This window comes from Emys orbicularis, chromosome 11 (genome assembly GCF_028017835.1).
Source record: "Emys orbicularis isolate rEmyOrb1 chromosome 11, rEmyOrb1.hap1, whole genome shotgun sequence".
NCBI classification, from domain to species: Eukaryota; Metazoa; Chordata; order Testudines; family Emydidae; genus Emys; species Emys orbicularis.
In genome coordinates this window covers 92,999-112,222 of record NC_088693.1, presented here as the reverse complement: position 1 = coordinate 112,222, position 19,224 = coordinate 92,999, and the positions used below count along the sequence as shown (strand labels likewise).

The 19,224-nt window shown below is 44.0% G+C and overlaps 1 protein-coding gene across 1 annotated transcript in view; it reads left to right on the top strand.

The window, feature by feature from the left end:
• LOC135885744 (unconventional myosin-X-like) overlaps positions 1-19,224 on the top strand; it is a 208,624-nt gene that overhangs the window by 127,722 nt on the left and 61,678 nt on the right. Inside the window, exons 26-30 of the mRNA XM_065413650.1 lie at positions 4,371-4,494; positions 13,220-13,463; positions 15,572-15,667; positions 17,037-17,130; positions 17,776-17,831. Coding sequence (XP_065269722.1) covers positions 4,371-4,494; positions 13,220-13,463; positions 15,572-15,667; positions 17,037-17,130; positions 17,776-17,831 — 614 coding nt within the window. The remainder of the gene's footprint in view (positions 1-4,370; positions 4,495-13,219; positions 13,464-15,571; positions 15,668-17,036; positions 17,131-17,775; positions 17,832-19,224) is intronic.

Sequence of the window (19,224 nt, the reverse complement as noted above, 5' to 3'; positions counted from 1 at the left end):
GGGTAACAATGAGAGGAAACCAAATGTAAAAACATTAGATAGAATTGATCTCATCACCAAAACCCCTATTGGTCTTGCTTAGGCAAGAGTTTCAGAGTAGATGCTTAACTCCTAAATCATCTACTCGTGATTTCAGCTGCCACCTACTGTGTATAGAATATATGAATAGATTTTAAAGCCTGAAGAGACCATTGTGATAATCTAGTCTGACCTCCACAGAATTTCTTATAGTAATTCCCTCCCCTGTGAGAATTACAGGAAGGGTGAGACTAGGGGTCTGGGACTCTGAAGACCCAGGTTCAATTCCCAGCTCCACCACAGACTTCTTGTGCCCTTGGGCAAATCACATAGGCCCAGATTTTTAAAGGTATTTAGGTGTTGTGGTGCTGAACGACGTTGCAATGTCTAACTGATTTAGGAGCCTAAATATAATTTACAAAATGGATTTAGGCACCTAGGAGCCTGTCCATGGGATTTAGGCTCCTAAGTGCCTAAATCCATTTTGAAAATGAGATTTAGGCTCCTTCATCAGCACCACAACTCCTACATACTTGGGCCGTAGTTGTCTGTAAAATGGTGATGTTACTTCCCTACCTCCCATGGGTACTGTGAGGATAAATACATTAAAATGCCTTAGATAGATAAGTGACACTTGAGACCAGTGTCTTGTGATTGAACTACATCATATCTGTTAGAAAGATATTCAGTCTCTATTTAAGGACTCCAGATGAAGATTGATTTACCACTTCCCATGCTGTTCTGTTCCAGTGATTCATTACATACGCTTTTTAAACATTGCATCATATTTCCAGTTTGAATTTTTCCAAATTCAACTTCCAGCCCTTGGACCTTGTTATGCTGTTTTTATTAAAGGACCCCATTATGTCAGATAACTTCTCTTTGTGTAGGTTCTTAAATCGTGATCAAATTGCTTCTTACCTACTCTGCAATACACTAGTTTTAGTTCTTTAAGCCTTTTATTGTAACGTGGGTTTTCCAGATCTTCAATAATTCTTGCAGCTTTTACTTGAGCCCTCTCTATTCTTTAACATCCTTGTTAAAATGAAGACAGTAGAACTGGTCACAGTTTTCTAGCAGGGGCTTTACCAGTGCTGTATACAGAGGCAGTTTCACCTCCCTACTACTTCTTGGTAGTTCCCTGTTTATAATTCAACCCTTTTTACAACAGCACCACACTGGAGTTTATGTTCAGTTGGTTATCCACAAAGACCCCTAAGTCCTTTCCAGAATAAATTCCCTCATCCTCCAATTACAGCTTATGGTTCCTTAAGAACATAAGAATGGCCATACTGGGTCAGACAAAGGTCCATCTAGCCCAGTATCCTGTCTTCCGACAGTGGCCAATGCCAGGTGCCCCAGAGGGAAAGAACAGAACTGGTAATCATTGAGTGATCCATTCCCTGTCACCCATTCCCATGTATCACCTTGCATTTGGCTGTATTGAAACACTCTTGGTCATGCTCATGTTACCATAACCCTCTGACCCAGAGGTTGCAGAGGTGCTTGCTGTCACTCACTGAAAGTTCTGGCCTTGGGCTCTTAAAAAAGGTTAGTACTACAGTGGGCCTCGAGCCCACTCAAGTGCTATATTTCATTTTCATAGAGTCAGAGTTTAAGGTGAGAAGGAACCTTAGGTCATCTAGTGTGATGTCCTGTATAGCACAGGCCAATAATTTTCACCCAGATACCCATCTATTAAATCCAGGTACTTTAGATTAAAGCATTTCAGGCCTCAGGAGATTTAACTGTGCCACAGGGAGAGAATGGGAGAAACTAAGGTACCATCAATGCCCAAGACTTCTTCAGTGGCAGGGAATTGATTAGGTGAAAGGTGCCCAGATGATCCTAGCAGTGAACCATGTCTCGTGTTGCAGAGGAAGGGGAAAAAAATCCCAAGGTCCCAGTCAGTCTGAGCTGAGGGGAAATTCCTTCCCGAGCCCAGATCTGGTGATCATCATGACTCTGAGCATATGAGCAAGAAATATCAGTCAGACATCTAGAAAGAGAATTCCCTACCACCTCAGAGCTCTGGTCTAGCTTGTCCAGTGTCTCCTCTCTAGTGATGGCCAATCTGTGATGCTTAAGAGGAAGGCAAAACAAAACAAAAATCCCCAACCCCACCCCCCAAAATAAAAACGACACCTCACAACAACAAAACACATCTAGCCAACTGTGCATCAGATCGTTTCCTCCTTGTTTCCCCCAGGTCTTTCTGTGTCCTACCTATCCACAGGCCTTTTTTCCACAGTCCCATTCCTGGGCTGAGTGTTCTGTACCCCAGACCTCCCCCTGTAGAGGTCTGCAGGTCTCTACCTCCAGAGCAGATCTTGCTATCTATATATAGTCCCTACTCTAGTCACATTGCTCCTCTGTCACATGATGTGGGACTATACCTCCCATCAATCCCTCTGGGGCCCAAATCTCTCAGAATTCTCTTGTCTTAAAGTGCTGAGCTCCAATAAAAGGCATGCTAGCAGTACCTTCCCTTAAAGGGGGATCACATACTCTGTTATAACCAGGGTATCCTTAAAATTACTTCCTTCTGTTTTTGCCCTTCTTTAATACTAACCTGGCACCCAAGTTTCTAAACTGCCTTAGCTTTCCCCTCAGTATTGCCATCCCCACTTTCCTTACCCCTCAACCTCCTCCTGCTTTCAACACTACCAAATTTGAGTTCTGGCAGCACTGCATACCTGGTTATAAAGTTGCACAGTACTCCATGAATTTGTCATTGATGTCCATCAGTTTTAGGATAGATGTAATGTTAAAAGTGTTACATCTTCCCACCGCACCTGAGTGGCAGCAGCAGCTGCTCAAGCTTCTAGGACCTTGGTTCCTTCTGGTGACCCTGCTGGTTGACCCTGTGCTGCATTTTTCCAGTAGTGCTCAGCAGAGCCAGTCTTCTGGTGCAGCTGCTGGGCAGAAGCTTTAATCTGGACTCCCCTCGCCCTCCATGCTGCAGTTTTAGAGCAAGAGTGAAGGTACACTAGGTCAGCGCTATAGATCCTAAACTTGAAGCAGTGTGCCAAGCAGACTCCCCACCCATCCCTAGGCCTGTGGGGGGGGCATGAAGATCCCAGTTCAATCCCCCCTCCCAATGGCATGGGAGCAAAGATCCCAGTAGGTATCCTCTGGCTTGATGGGGAAGGGTGGTGCTTGCCCCCACCAGCCTGAGGGCCTTCTAGAGCCCAGGAGACCAGCAGGAGCTGGGCAACAGCGGCAGATGCAGGGGCCCACAAAGAGGTGAAGGTGCAGCAATAATTGATTTTGAATGCAGTGAGCAAGCGGGAGAGTGAATGAGAGGGGAAAAGGTGAGAATCAAGATCAGGGAGAGTGAATGGCAATGGCAGAGAGCGAGAAGAGGAGAGGAGTGAATAGAGAGCGCATGCAGTTTGTGCGGGGATGAAGGGGCTGCCTTCATCAGTATTAAACTCACATCTAGTCAGAGTGAACATTATTCAAAACATAGCAATCAGGATTTGAAAGTGTGTAGCACTTTATTCTGGCTGAGGTTCCACTGGTAGCCAATTGGACCATAGACTTGAATAAACAGTGACCTGTTATTTCTCAGTAGCTGTCCAATGATTGTACAGATCCCTGTGTACTAACAAGCTACTGCCTTTGAAATTGTCTATGCACAGACCCACAGCAAATACGCCTCCTCGGACTCTCTCACTCTTATCAGGATGGGGACAGAACGTCAGAAATTGAGGCAACTATCTTTGTTGTGGGCATATGGTTGTAGTTCTGAGGACAATTCCCAAAGAAAGCAGAAAGACTTACAGTAGCCAATCAGTGTGCTGGGAAAGAGGCTAAATAGCATATTTTAATATTCTGTGTTTTTGGCCTTCGAGTTCATTTAGCCCAGGATATGCTTATTACCTGATAATCAGGAAGCAATTATAGTAATTTAGGAACTGCCATACTGGATAAGACCAGTACTACACCTAGTCCAGTATCCTGTCTCTGGCAGCTGCCAGTATGAGAGGCTTTGGAGGAAGGAGCATGGAATCCTGCAATAGTCAGTTATGGAAGAACCTTCCCAAAGGGAAAATATCTTTCTAACCCTACTAAGTAAATTTTGGATTATGCCCAGAAGCAGGAGGGTTTATCACTTTAGGTAACTGCTCTCTTTCGGTTTAATAACTCATTGCTAGCTGAGTATGTTGACTTTAGGAACTAGGGAGTGAAGTGTCAAGCCCCTATTTTAATTGTTTGCTTTGTGTAAAAGGGACATAAGGGAGCATCTGACTCAAGTTTTACATCTGGTTATGTGGCTGCTGGATCCTTGTTGTTCTGTACCCATCTGCCCTAGACTTAGAGAAGTTGATCTTTTTCTTTGTTTCTAGTTTCTGGACAGTGAGGAGGAAGTGGATGTTTATATAGACACAGACGAAGAATTCTGCAATGGCCGGGTCACAATCTTCAATGGCTCAGGACCACCCTATTTTCACAGTTATCTCTATATGAAGGGTAAGTGGCTGTAGTCTATACCACGAAAGCTTTGAGAGTATCTTGTTCTCCCAGCCTCTTCTCCCTTCCTTTCTCCACACATTTTTCCTGTTTATTTCTCTACTTACATTTTTTCTGTTTCTTTATTTTATCCAAACCAGCAAAGAAAAAATGGGAAATCTCTGTAGAAGAGAGATTTAGAAGGGATTAGAGTGGATGTCCCTGTTAGTGAAACCCTTTTATACGCACCAGATTAGGGTGTCCACTGAGGTGTTTGCAGTTCAGATGAGCAAAACTAAACTACAGCATTGGGGAGATAAGAGAGCACAAAGTATTGGGTAGAACATGTAAAGACTGGATAATCTCTAGGATGCTTGTATGACCACAGAGGAGGTAATGCCAGGGAGGAAGGAGGATTTCAGGTTGCTGGGAGATAGCACCAGGTAGAGACCCTTCGGAAAAGCAAGTTCACACCCATGCTGCTTCCCCCTGCCAGAACATAGGCACTAAATCCCTGTAGTCAGAATTTAAGTGGCCTTAATTTGGTTTAGTTTAATTCACTTCCAGAGTGAATTGAGTGGAACCAAATTAAGGTCACTTTAATTCTGAATGAGTGTGGTCCCACAGGGGTTTAATGCAGTTTAACTAATCCACTTCAAATTCACACTTTCAGTTCATTCAGATTAATTTTCCTGGATGTCGCTGCGTAGATGAGCCCTAAAACAATGGCCAGTACCAGCTGCTTCAGAGGAAGGTGCAAGAAACCCCCAAGTGGATAGTTATGGAATAACATGCCTAGAGGGGAAGTTTTTTTTCTAATCCCCTCAATTAGTGAATGTTTTATACCTTGAAACTGGAGGATTAATGACTCTTCTACATTTGTAGTCCTTTCTATTGTAACTTTGGATGTTGCCATGGTCAATAAAAATTCACACTCTTTGAGGCTGGGACTTTCAAGGAAGCCTAAGGGAGATAGGGACATAACTTTCGACTGGAATTGCAAATAACTTCCAGTTGGCATTGGGTGCCTATTTCCCTTAGGCAGCTTTGAGAATTTCTCCCTTATTGAATTCCACCAAGGTGTTGGTCTCAACAGTATCTAGTGGCAGTCAGATGCACAGGTAATCATCCATTGTGTTAAAAGTATTTCCTTTTTTCTGTTTTAAATTTGCTGCCTTTCAGTTTCGTTCACTGTCCCCTTGTTCTGATTTACTTCCACTATACTTTTTTATTATAGAGAGAGCTGATAGTGATAGAAATACAATCAAGACCAGTGCAAAGTAGTACGCTTAGGAAGGAAAAATCAGATGAATGAGTACAAAATGGGAAATAACTGGCTAGGCAGCAGTACAGCAGAAAAGGACTGGGAGGTTATAGTGGCTCACAAGTTGAATACGAGTCAACAGTATGAAAAGGGCAAATGTCACTCTGGAATGTATTAACAGGAGTGGTGTAAGTAAGACAAGGACGGTAATTGTTCCTCTTGGCATTAGTGAGGCCTCAGCTAGAGTACAGTGTTCAGTTTCGGACACCACACTTTAAAGATGTGAACAATTGGAGAGGGAGCAACAAAAATAAGAGGTGTAGAAACATGACCTATGAGGAAAGGTTAAAAGAATTGTGCATGTTTAATCTAGAGAACAGAACACTGAGGGGGAACATGGTAACAGTCTTCAAATATGTAAAAGATTGTTATAAAGAGGATTAGTTGTTCTGTTTGCTGAGGGTAGGACAAGAAGTAATTGGCTTAGCTTGCAGCAAGGGAGATTTAGTCTGGATATTAGGAAAATCTTTCTACCTGTAAGGATACTTAAGCACTGGAACAGGTTACCTAGGGAGGTTGTGGAATCCACATCCTTGGAGGTTTTTAAAAACAGGTTAGACAAACACCTGTCGGGGTGGCCTAGGTATACTTAATCCTTCCTCAGTGTGGGGGGATGAACTAGATGAACCCTTGAGATCCTTCCATCCCTGCATTTCTATGATTCTATTTTTCCTTATTTGAGTTACCTAATAATTTCCATTATAAAAGATTTTTGTAAACTTTTGTGAGAGGTCTGACACCACCATTGTTTGCATCAGGGCCTTGAAATTTGGCAGAGAAAGCCTCGGGATGAGAGAAGTGCTTTTTCCTTGTCCAGTGAAATTCCGTTCTGGTTTGACCAAGATATAAACGTATTTGAAAACTTCCATTTTTTCATCATGGTTAACAGTGGATGCCCTGGTGTTCTGTACTAGAATTGGTGGTGTTTAATATACACCTCTACCCCGATCTAACGCGGTCCTTGGGAGACAAAAGATCTCACCGCGTTATAGGTGAGACCGCGTTATATCGAACTTGCTTTGCCCCCCCCCCCCCCCCGTTCCTTGTTCCCTGACTGCCCCCTCCAGAGACCCCTATCCCTAATCACCCCCAGGACCCTACCCTCTACCCAACCCCCCTGCTCCCTGTCCCCTGACTGCTCCAACCCCTATCCACACACCCTGCCCACTGACAGGCACTCACCGGCAGCGGCGGGAAGCGGAGCAACGCAGCCCCAGTCCGCTCCACTCTGCCACCTCCCAGCCGCGGCGCTCTGCTTCCCGCCGCCGGTGAGTGCGGGGAGGTTGGGCAAAGGATGCCCGCCACACTCACCGGTGGTGGGAAGCGGAGCAACGCGGCCCCAGCCCGCTCTGCTTTCCTTGCCCCGGCCCCAGCCGTGTCGCTGGGAGGAGGGGGAGGGGGTTGGGGAAAGGTCACGCACACACCTGCGGCGGGACGCGGAGCGCTGTGGCTGGGAGCTGGTGGAGTGGAGCGGGCTGGGGCCGGGCTGCTCTGCTTCCGCCGCTGCTGGTGAGTGCGGTGGGGATCCCTTCCCCCAAACCCCCTCCCCCTGAGCGACACGGCTGGGGCTGGGACGAGGGAAGCGGAGCGGGCTGCTCCCGGCCCCCCGCTAATCCCCCGGGCCACTCTGGGACTGCGGGGCCCCCAAAATTGCCCCCCCACAGCTCCTGCCTCCTAAACCCTGGGTGGGGGGAGCCCCTGACTGCCCCCAAGACCCTCTGCCCCTTATCCAACCCCTCGGCCCCAGCCCGGCACCCTTAACACGCTGCTCGGAGCAGTGTGTCAGAGCTTTACCGCATTGTATGCGAACCCGTGTTATATTGGGTCGCGTTATATCGGGGTAGAGGTGTATTTACTCATGAATCTAAAATGGGGTGAACCATCAATCTACACAAGATGCAGCACTATTTACATTAGTCAGAAGTACAGAAGACTCTGAGAAACATCAGAGGTCCTACCCAAGTGAGGTGAATCTACAACACCTTGGCAGATGAAATTTAGTGCTAATAAATGCAAGGTAATGCATGGGAATAATTTTAGCTACTCATGGGCATTGCTGGGTTCAATATTAACTGTCAGAGATAGAAAAGAGACCTAGGCATCATTGTAAACAGTCCAACAAAAACTTCTGTTTAATTTGGGGTGGAGAATAATACTGTAAATATTATGATACTGTTCTATAAATCACCAGGATGCTGGCATCTAAAATACTTGGTAAAATTTTTAATGCTGATGCAGAAAAGTTAGAAGTGTTCCAAAATAAGTCCATACTGGAAAAAAACAGGATGATTACATACTTTCCAGTTCATTAGTAACGGACAAAGTTAAATAGCATCTACTGTGGACAAACATTTTAAAATCAGCAGGCCTGGATAACTTGCACCCAGAAGTCCTAAAAGAACTGGCCAAAGAGCTCTCTGGCCCACTGATGTTAATTTTTAATAAATCTTGGAAGACCAAGGAATTTCTAGAAGAGTGCTAATGTTGTGCCAATAGTCAAAAAAGGCAAGCGGGATGACCTGAGTAACTATAGGCAGGTAGACTGACATTAATCTTGGGCAAAATAATGGAAAAGCTGGTATGGGATTCAATTAATAAAGAATGGGAATATAGTTAATTGTTAGCCAAAACATATATGTTGAATTTATTAATGGGTATTGTGTGCATTGTCTAAAGATAAAGCAGTATAATACGAAAAAGAGACATATATACCCTCCTTCTAGGGAGCAAATTCTCGTAGCATGTTCACCTTATACAGGAAGTGTCCTTCTAAGATACGCATTACAGCTAGTAGTATTTATAGTATGATTTTAGAAGTTACAAAATTCTTTGCACGTCACTTAAAGTTTACGTTTAACCCACTTGCTTGTGCCAGTTTTGTCCTTCATACCTTGTTACTTTCCCATAGCCATTTTGAATCCTACATTCCCAGTGTTGGTAATTCGGCACGTTTCCTATTCTCTAATGCCAGAGCTGACTGCAGCTTTGCACAGTGTTGTGGGAAGCCTGATGTGGGTGAATTGTGGGAAGAGCATAATACGGGCAGTTTCCATAACTGCCCAACAGGAAACAGATCAAAGTGCGGATAGGGAGTATTGTCATGGTTAGCAACACTGGGAATGTAGTTCTTTGATCTCTTGAATGTTTTTAAGACCAAACTGCGTGTGAAGTCAAACAATTGGCTGCATCCTTGAGTCAATATAATACTAATCACACGTGTTTGTGGAAAACAGGTATTGTCAAACGAGCATGATTTCATTCACTGATGAGGTTACAAGTTTGGTTCATAAAGGAACTTTGTAGATGTAATATATCTAGGGCATGTCTACACAGAGACTTAGTGTTTGGCAAGCTAATGTAGATTTACACCCTGGCTTGCCACACACTAAGGGTACGTCTACACTGCAGTTAGACACCTGTGGTTGGCCTGTGCCAGCTGACTAGGGCTTGTGGGGTGCAGGCTAAGGGCCTGTTGAATTGCAGTATAGGTGTTCGCACTCGGGCTGCAGCCTGAGCTCTGGGACCCTCCCAACTTGCAGGGCCCTAGAGCCCAGGCTCCAGCCCAAACCTGAACGTCTACACTGCAGTTAAACAGCCCCTTAGCTCAAGCCCCATGAGCCAGAGTCAGCTGGCATGGGACAGCTGCGGGTTTTTAATTGCAGTGTAGACGTACTCTAAGTGGCCGTGTGGATCTTGTGACCATGCACTAAAAGCTCCATAGTGCTTTTTGAAACAGGCATATATCAAAGCACACCCTGAAACTTACAGGGTTCACATGGTCACTTACTGCATGGCAAGCTGGTGAGGTGTACATTTACACCCTGACGTGCTGTGCACTGAGTCTTTGTGTGGACAAGCCCTTAGACTTTTGTAAGGTGTTTGAGTGAGTACCACCCAACTTTCTGATTAAAAAATTGGCACTATGCAGTATCAACAGAGCACAAGTTAAATGGATTAAGAACTGGCTAACTGACTGATCTCAAAGTAGTTGTCGATGGGAAATCTTTGTTGAGTGAGGTTGTGTAGGGATTGGCCAATGCTATTCAGCATTTTTTATCAATCATCTGGAAGTAAATCTAAAATCACTGCTGATAAAATTTGCAGAAAACACAAAGATTGGTGGAATATAAATAACAATGTCAGGGCAGTCATACACAGCAATCTGGAACACTTGGTAAACTGGGCCCATTGAAACAAAATACATTTTAATGCAGCCAAATTCAAAGCTGTGCATCTACAAACAAGGAATACAGGCCATACCTACAGAATGGGGGCCTGTATCCTGGAAACCAGTGACTCTGAAACGGATTTAGGGGTAATAGTGGACAAGTAACACAACATGAGCACCCACTGCAATGCTGTGGCAAAAACGGTAAATGTTCTCTTTGGGTGTATAAACAGAGGAGAAAGAGTAAGGAGGTAATTTCATCTCTGTATGTGGCATTGATGAGACAGTTCTGGAATACTGCATACAGTTCTGGTGTGTGCTTTTTAAAAAGGACGTTGAAAAAATGGATATGGTGCAGAAAAGAACCAAAAAAGTGATTTGAGGATGAGAGAAAATGCCTTACAATGAGATATTTGAAGAGCTCAATCTGTTTCACTTATCAAAAAGGAAGATTGAGAAGTGACTAGATTATAGTGTAAAAGTCTCTTCACAGGGAGAAAATACTGGATACTAGAGGGCTTTCTAATCTTGTGAGGAAAGGCATAACAAGAACCAGTGTCTGGAAACTGAATCCAGACAAATTTAAATTAGAAATTAGACACACCATTTTAATAGTGAAGGTGTTTAACCATTGGAACAAACTACCAAGAGAAGTGGTGGATTCTCCATTTCTTGATGTCTTCAGATCCAGATGGAATGCCTTTCTGGGAAGATGCTTTAATCCAGGGGTTCTCAAACTTCATAGCACCGCGACCTCCTTCTGACAACAAAAATTACTACCTGACCCCAGGAGTTGGGGCCAAAACTAAAGCCCGAGCCCCACCACCCTGGGCAGGGGGACCAAAGCCGAAGCCTAAGGGCTTCAGCCCCCGGCGGGGGGGCCTGTAACCTGAGCCCCGCCACCCATGGCTAAAGCCATCAGGCTTCGGTTTCAGCCCCAAGCGGTGGGGCTCAGGCTTTGGCCCCGAGTAGTAGGGCTCAGACTCCGGCTTTATCCCCAGGCCCCAGCAAGTCTAATGCCAGCCCTGGCAACCCCATTAAAATGGGGTCACGACACACTTTGGGGTCACGACCCACAGTGTGAGAACCGCTGCTTTAATCTAACCCAATTTATTAGGCTCAATATAAATGTAACATGGTGAAATTTAATTTCCTGTGACATATAGGATGTCAAACTAGATAATCTAATGGTTCTTTCTGGCCTTTAACTCTCTGAATCAATTAATACTGTGATCTTGTGTGTTGTCTCTAACTCAGAAATGATATAGCAGAAATAGAAGGGGTCCACAGATAAATAAAGAAAATAATAATTAGAGTAACAGATTTTCAGATAAAGAGAGACAGGAAAGATTGGGAATGTTCAGTTTAGAAAAGAGACTATGCAGAATCCCACAGCTACAGGACTATCTATGTTAGTTAACAACAGGAGATGGTTGTTATCCAAGTGGGTGGTGAGGATACCTATGGAAGCTCTCTCTTCCCTTTTCTCCCGATAAGGTGTGGGGAGCTCCTTCCCCATGTGGTGCTTCGGGGTGGATACTGGGGCCATGGGGTGAGTCCAGGGGCAGTAGCTGTTAGGAGCTCAGCTGAGTTCTGTCTCCCCTTCCCATCCTTGATAAGCTTTGTGTTCCAGGGGTTCCCAGTGCAGTGGGTATTGCTGCCAACTGGTGTTCTGTGGAGGCTGTGATGGCCTATGGGTCCCTCTCTCCGGTCTGGTCAGGATCTCTCAGGATCAGGATGAGAAAGGCCCAACAGAGTAACAGTGGATTCTGGGTCCCAGGAGATGGTGATGCTGACAGCCTTGGTGGTGAAGCTTGCTCCTTCTGGTCCACCCATCTCCCAGCCAGCAGTTGTTGCCAGACAGCCCAATTCGCCCTACAAAGTCTTTTATTTGAGAATTCCAAAAGGGGAGTGATGGGCTAATCTCATTATTTTGTTTATCAATTAGGCCTAATTTCCAAGTTGATACACCAATTTGGATTGATTGATTTCCAGTCCCACACTCCTTTTGTTTACAGACATGATCTTAACACAGTCCTTGAGTTATATCAGTAGGCCTTTTTGTTTGGATTAATTTAGTTATTCTGTCTCCCTTTTGCACCTTTTCCCACTGACATTTTTTGATATAGGTTATTGTGATATTTTATGGATTTTCACTCACTTGTCACAGTTGAGCTTACAATTGTAATAAATGGAGCTACACATTCACCCTAAGATGTCCTTAGTGGCTCCCATGCTGGTGGAGGACTGCCATAGCAGAACCTGGGTAGTTCATTGCTTGGCATTTACTGCTGTGTTACAATCCTTCTGCACTATCTGAGTGTCCCAAAGATGATGTTACTCAGCTTCAGAATGTGGCCCAAAGTCTTTAAATTCAGATTGAATATTTCTTTCTAAAGGACATGCCTGTAGCTCAGTCACAAGGTATTGTGCTCATTGTAGGATATGGCGGCCTGTGTTCTGCAGAATGCCAGACTAAATAATTGTAGTGGTCCCTTCTGGTTTTAAAATCTGCATATAGAGCAGCCTCTGTTCTGCAAGAGGCAGTGTAAACAACAGAGCCAAGAGCATAGTGTGGTGAACATCCATCTGTTTTGCAAATTTGGGAAAGCAGCGTGTGCGCTCTGGAGCAGAAATACGAAGGAGTGAAGGAGGAACCTCTGTTTGTATTGCATGCATACGGAGGAGTTGTAATTGTTGTTGCTAGTCTTCACTTCGCAGGAATTCTTGAATCGGTGATTTTGCTATGTGCTGATGGGAGGAACCTCAGAAGGTGCCAAGGTTTGGATTACATAAAGTCCTGCTTCTCTGCAGATTATTCAGCCATCTTTAAGATGAAAATTTTGTGAAGTCTGTTCTTTTTCTCTAGCTTTTCAGTGTTTCCTGGTTTCAGGCGGGCCACAAAAACTTCAGGATGCACATTTGTAACAGCATCTTGGTGCTTCAGACAAACAGTGAACCAAAAAATGAGAAGCAAGTGAGAATTTCCACAAATTCTACAAGAAAACAAAAGCAGAGTGCACTTTTCACTTCTCAGAAACTGTTCGTGTTTGGTTGAATGTCTGATTCTGTTCGTTCTTTGGCCAAACTCTAATCCCAGCCTTATTTCTATTCCAGTCCTCAATTCCTGCTATGTGTGGCCAGGCACGGATCTGAAATGGTGCCCAGATGTCTAATTGAGACACAAGGATTAGACTAGGGAGATGCGTGATGCTGCAGATTTGATAATGTCTTGCGCTCTCTCCTTTCTGCAGGGGGTCTGATGAACCCATGGAGACGGCGATGGTGTGTTCTGAAGAATGAGGCCTTCATGTGGTTCCGAACTAAGCAAGAGGCCCTGAAGTCAGGCTGGCTCTATAAAAAAGGAGGCGGCATGTCAACTCTGTCTCGCCGTAACTGGAAGCGCCGCTGGTTTGTTCTTCGAGAATCTAAGTTGATGTACTTTGAGAATGACAGTGAGGAAAAACTGAAGGGGACGATAGACATCAGAAGGGCAAAGTGAGTGAGAAGAACGAACCCAATAAAACTCCAACATTCTCTGTCCATATCACTAGTGATAAAGGCTGCTGCACTAGCCTAGAAATATTGTATAGGGTTAGAGGAATCTGAGGGTAGAGAAGGAAAATCCTGTTGGATCATCCAGTCGATCTCTGGGGGAGCAGGATTGCTCCCTATTGGACATTTTCTAGTTCCTTGTCCAGTGTAGGGAGCAGCTTCAGACTCCAGCTGAGGCTGCATAGTAGCCACTGACAGAGGTTGTCCAGGAGAGGCACTAATTCAGCACATTGCCCATGTGCTCTGCCCCACCCGACTCCATCTGCCTCAGCGCTATTCCAGACAACTCCAGGGTTCCTAGTGGAGTTTGATTGTCGGTGTGTTATAGTGCTGTGCCTTCCCCCAACCTGTGGGCAGATTTTTGGCTGCAAGAGCCAGGCATCCTGTCTTTCAATGGTAGAACCCAGAGACTGAATCAGACCCTCATACTGTCTCCACCTAGAGTACCAAGAAATAGGGCTGCCAAACTATTTTAAAAATTAATCGCGCAATAAAAAAAAACCCCACCATTAATTGCAGATTTAATCATACTGTTAAACAATAATAGAATACTATTTATTTAAATATTTTTGAATGTTTTCTACATTTTCAGATATATTGATTTCACTTACAAGACAGAATACGAAGTGTACAGTGCTCACTTTATATTATTTTTTTATTACAAATATTTGCACCGTAAAAAAAGAAATAGTATTTTTAACTCACCTCATACAATTACTGTAGTGCAATCTCTATCGTGAAAGTGCAACTTACAAATGTAGAATTATTTTTTTACGTAACTGCACTAAAAAATAAAACAATGTAAAACTTTAGAGCCTACAAGTCCATTCAGTCCTATTTTGTTCAGCCAATTACTAAGACAAACATGTTTGTTTACATTTATGGAAAATAATGCTGCCCAATTCTTATTTACAATGTCACCTGAAAGTGAGACAGGCGATAGGGGATGGATCTTGTGAGAATAGGCATTTGTATGGCACTGTTGTAGTCGGCATTGGACGGTATTTACATCCAAACATCCAAAAATATTTAAATAAATGGTACAGTAACTCCTCACTTAGCGTTGTAGTTATGTTCCTGAAAAATGCAACTTCAAGTGAAACAATGTTAAACGAATCCAATTTTCCCATAAGATTTAAGGTAAATGCGGGAGGTTAGGTTCCAAGGAAATATTTTTTGGGCAGACAAAAGGCATTATATACTGTACAGTACTGTACTGTACTGTGGTTGGGAAGTGCCCCTGGCTTACCTCACACAGACAAAGCTCGCTGCAGGCAAGGATGCTAGGAAGCACCTTCGCCAGCAGCAGCAACAGCTTCCCCGGAGAAGAACAGGTGCCGACTTTGCCGGAGGATGCTCCAGGCCCGCCTCTTCCCGTCCCCGCTCCACTCCAGGCCCACCTCTTCCCACCCCCACTCCACCTCCTCTCCAGAGCATGTCACATCCCTGCTCCTTCCCTCCTCCTCCCCCCAAAAGTCCTAAACGCCGCCAAACAGCATGTTCCCTAATTGAGCAGCAATGTAACTTTGAAATAACGTTAAGCGGGAGGACATTAAGTGAGGAGTTACTGTATTCTATTATTGTTTAACAGTGCAATTAAAACTGTGATTAATCATGATTAATTTTTTTAATCGAGTTAATTTGTTTTGAGTTAATCACTTGAGTTAACTGCAATTGACAGCCTGACCAAGAAACAAAACGAATGAGCAGTCATGGCTGCTGTAAATAGCTCCACCTGTCCACCTTCCCGTTTTATTTTTTGGCCATTCAAATCTCTGTTTGCTGATCGGTTTAAAGAAAGTATTAAATTGGTATGCGTGCCTTCTGCTTTTGTATAGGTTAGCTGTACAGCCATTTTAAGGGGGATTCAGAAATTCTTGCTATTGACCAGTGGAATTCCTGTGTTTCAACAAAAGTGTTGACATGCCAAACACCATTCATTTCATTTGCTACAGTGAATGGTACAGCATGAAAAATCAGGCATATGGAGTAAATGTGATGCTTATGGAAGTTTTTCAGCTTGCTGGGTCTCACCGTTCACTGTGTTACAGGGAGATTGTGGATATTCATGAGAAGGAGAATGCTCTGGATATTGTGACCGAGGACAGAATTTACCACATTGTGGCAGAGTCACCAGAAGATGCCAGGTACAAGAGGGAGTTTATTATCCATCTTCATTCATTACTGGGTTTCTCCCATGCTGCTCCTGCAATGAATCTCAACTCTGCCCTGGAAAGTCCATTAACTTTCCTCTGCTGGGATGAGAAGGGATTCGTTTCTGAGCTTCATTACATACTTCTCTAACAACAAATATCATCTGTGGACTCCCCATCCCCAGAAATGAGACGGAAATTTAGTCTGTGTTCATGTAGTCATGGGACTTCCTTCCTTCTGCCCACTGTTCCACCACTGCTCTCTTTCTTGAGAGTATACATTACCTTTTGCTTCTGTAATATGGCCTAAGTTAAGCATGACTTTGATAAGAACAGTTTTTCATGCAACACTTATTATAACTGGAACATCTATTAGCTGATTTATTTATTAAATAAAATCCAAGGTGAACAATGCCAGCCATTCATGGTTTCTGTAAATGACTGAGGCAACCTGCAGAGGGAATTTGTTTTACCCAGGAGTCGGCATGAAAGCTGTAGTTTATCAGAGTCTGCAGAGTCTCTGATAAAACCTCAGCAATGTAAACCCAGAGAATGACTCATATCCTTCCCTTCTGGCACCCTGGCCAGATGGCAGAAATAAGTATTAAATGTCAGCCCCTGCCCTCACCATAGCAGCATCCATTCCGAGGAAGAGGAAAGCACCTGCACTAGAAATGGCAAACCACTGCCGTTTTAGTGCTTCTGTTAGTGACACCTCTACAAAACCCAGATGCTTCTTATCTGAAGTTTAGAGTGGGATGAGCTCTCTGCTGGTTCTCCAGGACTGAATCACTCTCAAGCCTTGTGTCTGGAACAAGAATCCCTGTCACAGCCAAGTAACTTCATATCCTTCCCTTTCCATTAAATCATAAAATTGACCAGTTGGAAACGGTCTGATTTTAGGATTTATACACAGGTCAGTTAAGGGAGCTAGTCCAAGAAGGTTTCTGGGAGTTGAGGCAGGTCAGAACTCTTTTCTGGAATGAGTTCCAACCCATCTTGCCTTCTCATTGCTGAAACCTCTCCCAAGTCCACTGACAGCTGTGTATTATATAACTCACTTCTGCTTCCTCATACTGGCACTGGGGAGCTGGATTGTGTAGGAGCAGTTGCCAAGGGGTTGGTGAGGCCAGGTATCTGGGAGCATATGTAGATATTCCAGGGATAAATGGACAGTTGGGAAAAAGTTGAGCTTCCCATCAGGGTCAGAGGACTGAGATGCTTTTGGAGAGTTGTAGGAAAGAAGCGAGTGAAATAATTCTTCCATCAGATGGTGGGTTTCTGTTTCCTTCTCAATCTGATCATCTTCTGGAGTCTAGTTTCACTGCATAAATCCTAATCTTGGTTTTGTTCTGATTGTCAGTGGTTGGTTTAATGTCCTGAGCCGAGTGCACAGTGCCACAGCCCAACAGCTGAGGGAAATGCAAGATGAACAGGCAAATCCGAAGAATGCCGTGGTGAGTTACTAGTGGACCAGGTTCCTGGCAAGTTGGATGTTTAGAGCCATTATTGTTCAGTCAATCTTGTGCAGGTATTTCCAACTCAGCATTGACATAGTTCCTGAACAGGGTAAGTAAGCTATGCACAGTTACCATGGGCAGAACAGTTAATGATTTACACACAGGCAGACTTCAAAATTGGTTTAAGAAAGGACAGAGCAGGGATGAATCGTTCAGAGACAAGGAATCTTTGGCAGTTTGAGTGGGGCAAAGTGAGTTGCATCATTGATAGTGGTCTTGGTTGGTTTGGGGAGGCCATACAGGGTTTGGAGTACAATAAATACAGGGGCAGGAGATTTGTATGAAGAGAATACCAATATATTTTGTTTGTTCTGAGACTGGGAGGTGGAGACGCAGTTTTCCCAGAGCTTCATAATGCTGACTGACCATCACAGCTCCTGTGTGGAGTTCTGCACCACCTTTCTGTCTGCAGAACATAGAAGTCTGTCTCATATCCCCCTTCCTCTCTCTCATTGACTTGCTTGTATTAAAGCTGATAGAATTTAGAAGCAAAGCTTTGGTTCTTGATTTTTATGAGGAAGGAAAATGTTTCTGCCTTAGGATGTACATTGTTGATAAATGTCTGTCTCTCCCCCTGTGAAGGGAACCCTGGATGTGGGGCTCATCGACTCTGTCTGTGCCTCAGACAATCCTGACAGGTAGGAATAAGCTGCATTGTAACTACATCATTGCCTTTTGGACTGGTAGCTTTTTGGGGCAGGGCCTGGCTTCAGTTTGTTTTTGCACATGGATGAGCACATTATCAGCACCAAACTTGTTTTAAATAATAATAATAAGTTTGCCCCATGGGGTAGCTCAGCCTCCTGCTTTATGCTGCTTCAGTCTATACATTGTTCCAGTTTGGTTTTCTTCATAGCCATGAGGTCTAGAAATATACTTTTTTTTAAATGAAAGTTTGTTCCTCTTTCCATCTCAAAGAACAAGTTAAAAATCACTTAGAAAAGTTAGATGCCTGCAAGTCACCAGGGCCTGATGAAATGCATCCTAGAATACTCAAGGAGCTAATAGAGGAGGTATCTGAGCCTCTAGCTATTATCTTTGGAAAATCATGGGAGACGGGAGAGATTCCAGAAGACTGGAAAAGGGCAAATATAGTGCCCATCTATAAAAAGGGAAATAAAAACAACCCAGGAAACTACAGACCAGTTAGTTTAACTTCTGTGCCAGGGAAGATAATGGAGCAAGTAATTAAGGAAATCATCTGCAAACACTTGGAAGGTGGTAAGGTGATAGGGAACAGCCAGCATGGATTTGTAAAGAACAAATCATGTCAAACCAATCTGATAGCTTTCTTTGATAGGATAACGAGTCTTGTGGATAAGGGAGAAGCTGTGGATGTGGTATACCTAGACTTTAGTAAGGCATTTGATACGGTCTCGCATGATATTCTTATCGACAAACTAGGCAAATACAATTTAGATGGGGCTACCAGAAGGTGGGTGCATAACTGGCTGGATAACCGTACTCAGAGAGTTGTTATTAATGGTTCCCAATCCTGCTGGAAAGGCATAACGAGTGGGGTTCCGCAGGGGTCTGTTTTGGGACCGGCTCTGTTCAATATCTTCATTAACGACTTAGATATTGGCATAGAAAGTACGCTTATTAAGTTTGCGGATGATACCAAACTGGGAGGGATTGCAACTGCTTTGGAGGACAGGGTCATAATTCAAAATGATCTGGACAAATTGGAGAAATGGTCTGAGTTAAACAGGATGAAGTTTAACAAAGACAAATGCAAAGTGCTCCACTTAGGAAGAAAAAATCAGTTTCACACATACAGAATGGGAAGAGACTGTCTAGGAAGGAGTACGGCAGAAAGGGATCTAGGGGTTATAGTGGACCACAAGCTAAATAGGAGTCAACAGTGTGATGCTGTTGCAAAAAAAGCAAACATGATTCTGGGATGTATTAACAGGTGTGTTGTGAGCAAGACACGAGAAGTCATTCTTCCGCTCTACTCTGCTCTGGTTAGGCCTCAGCTGGAGTATTGTGTCCAGTTCTGGGCACCGCATTTCAACAAAGATGTGGAGA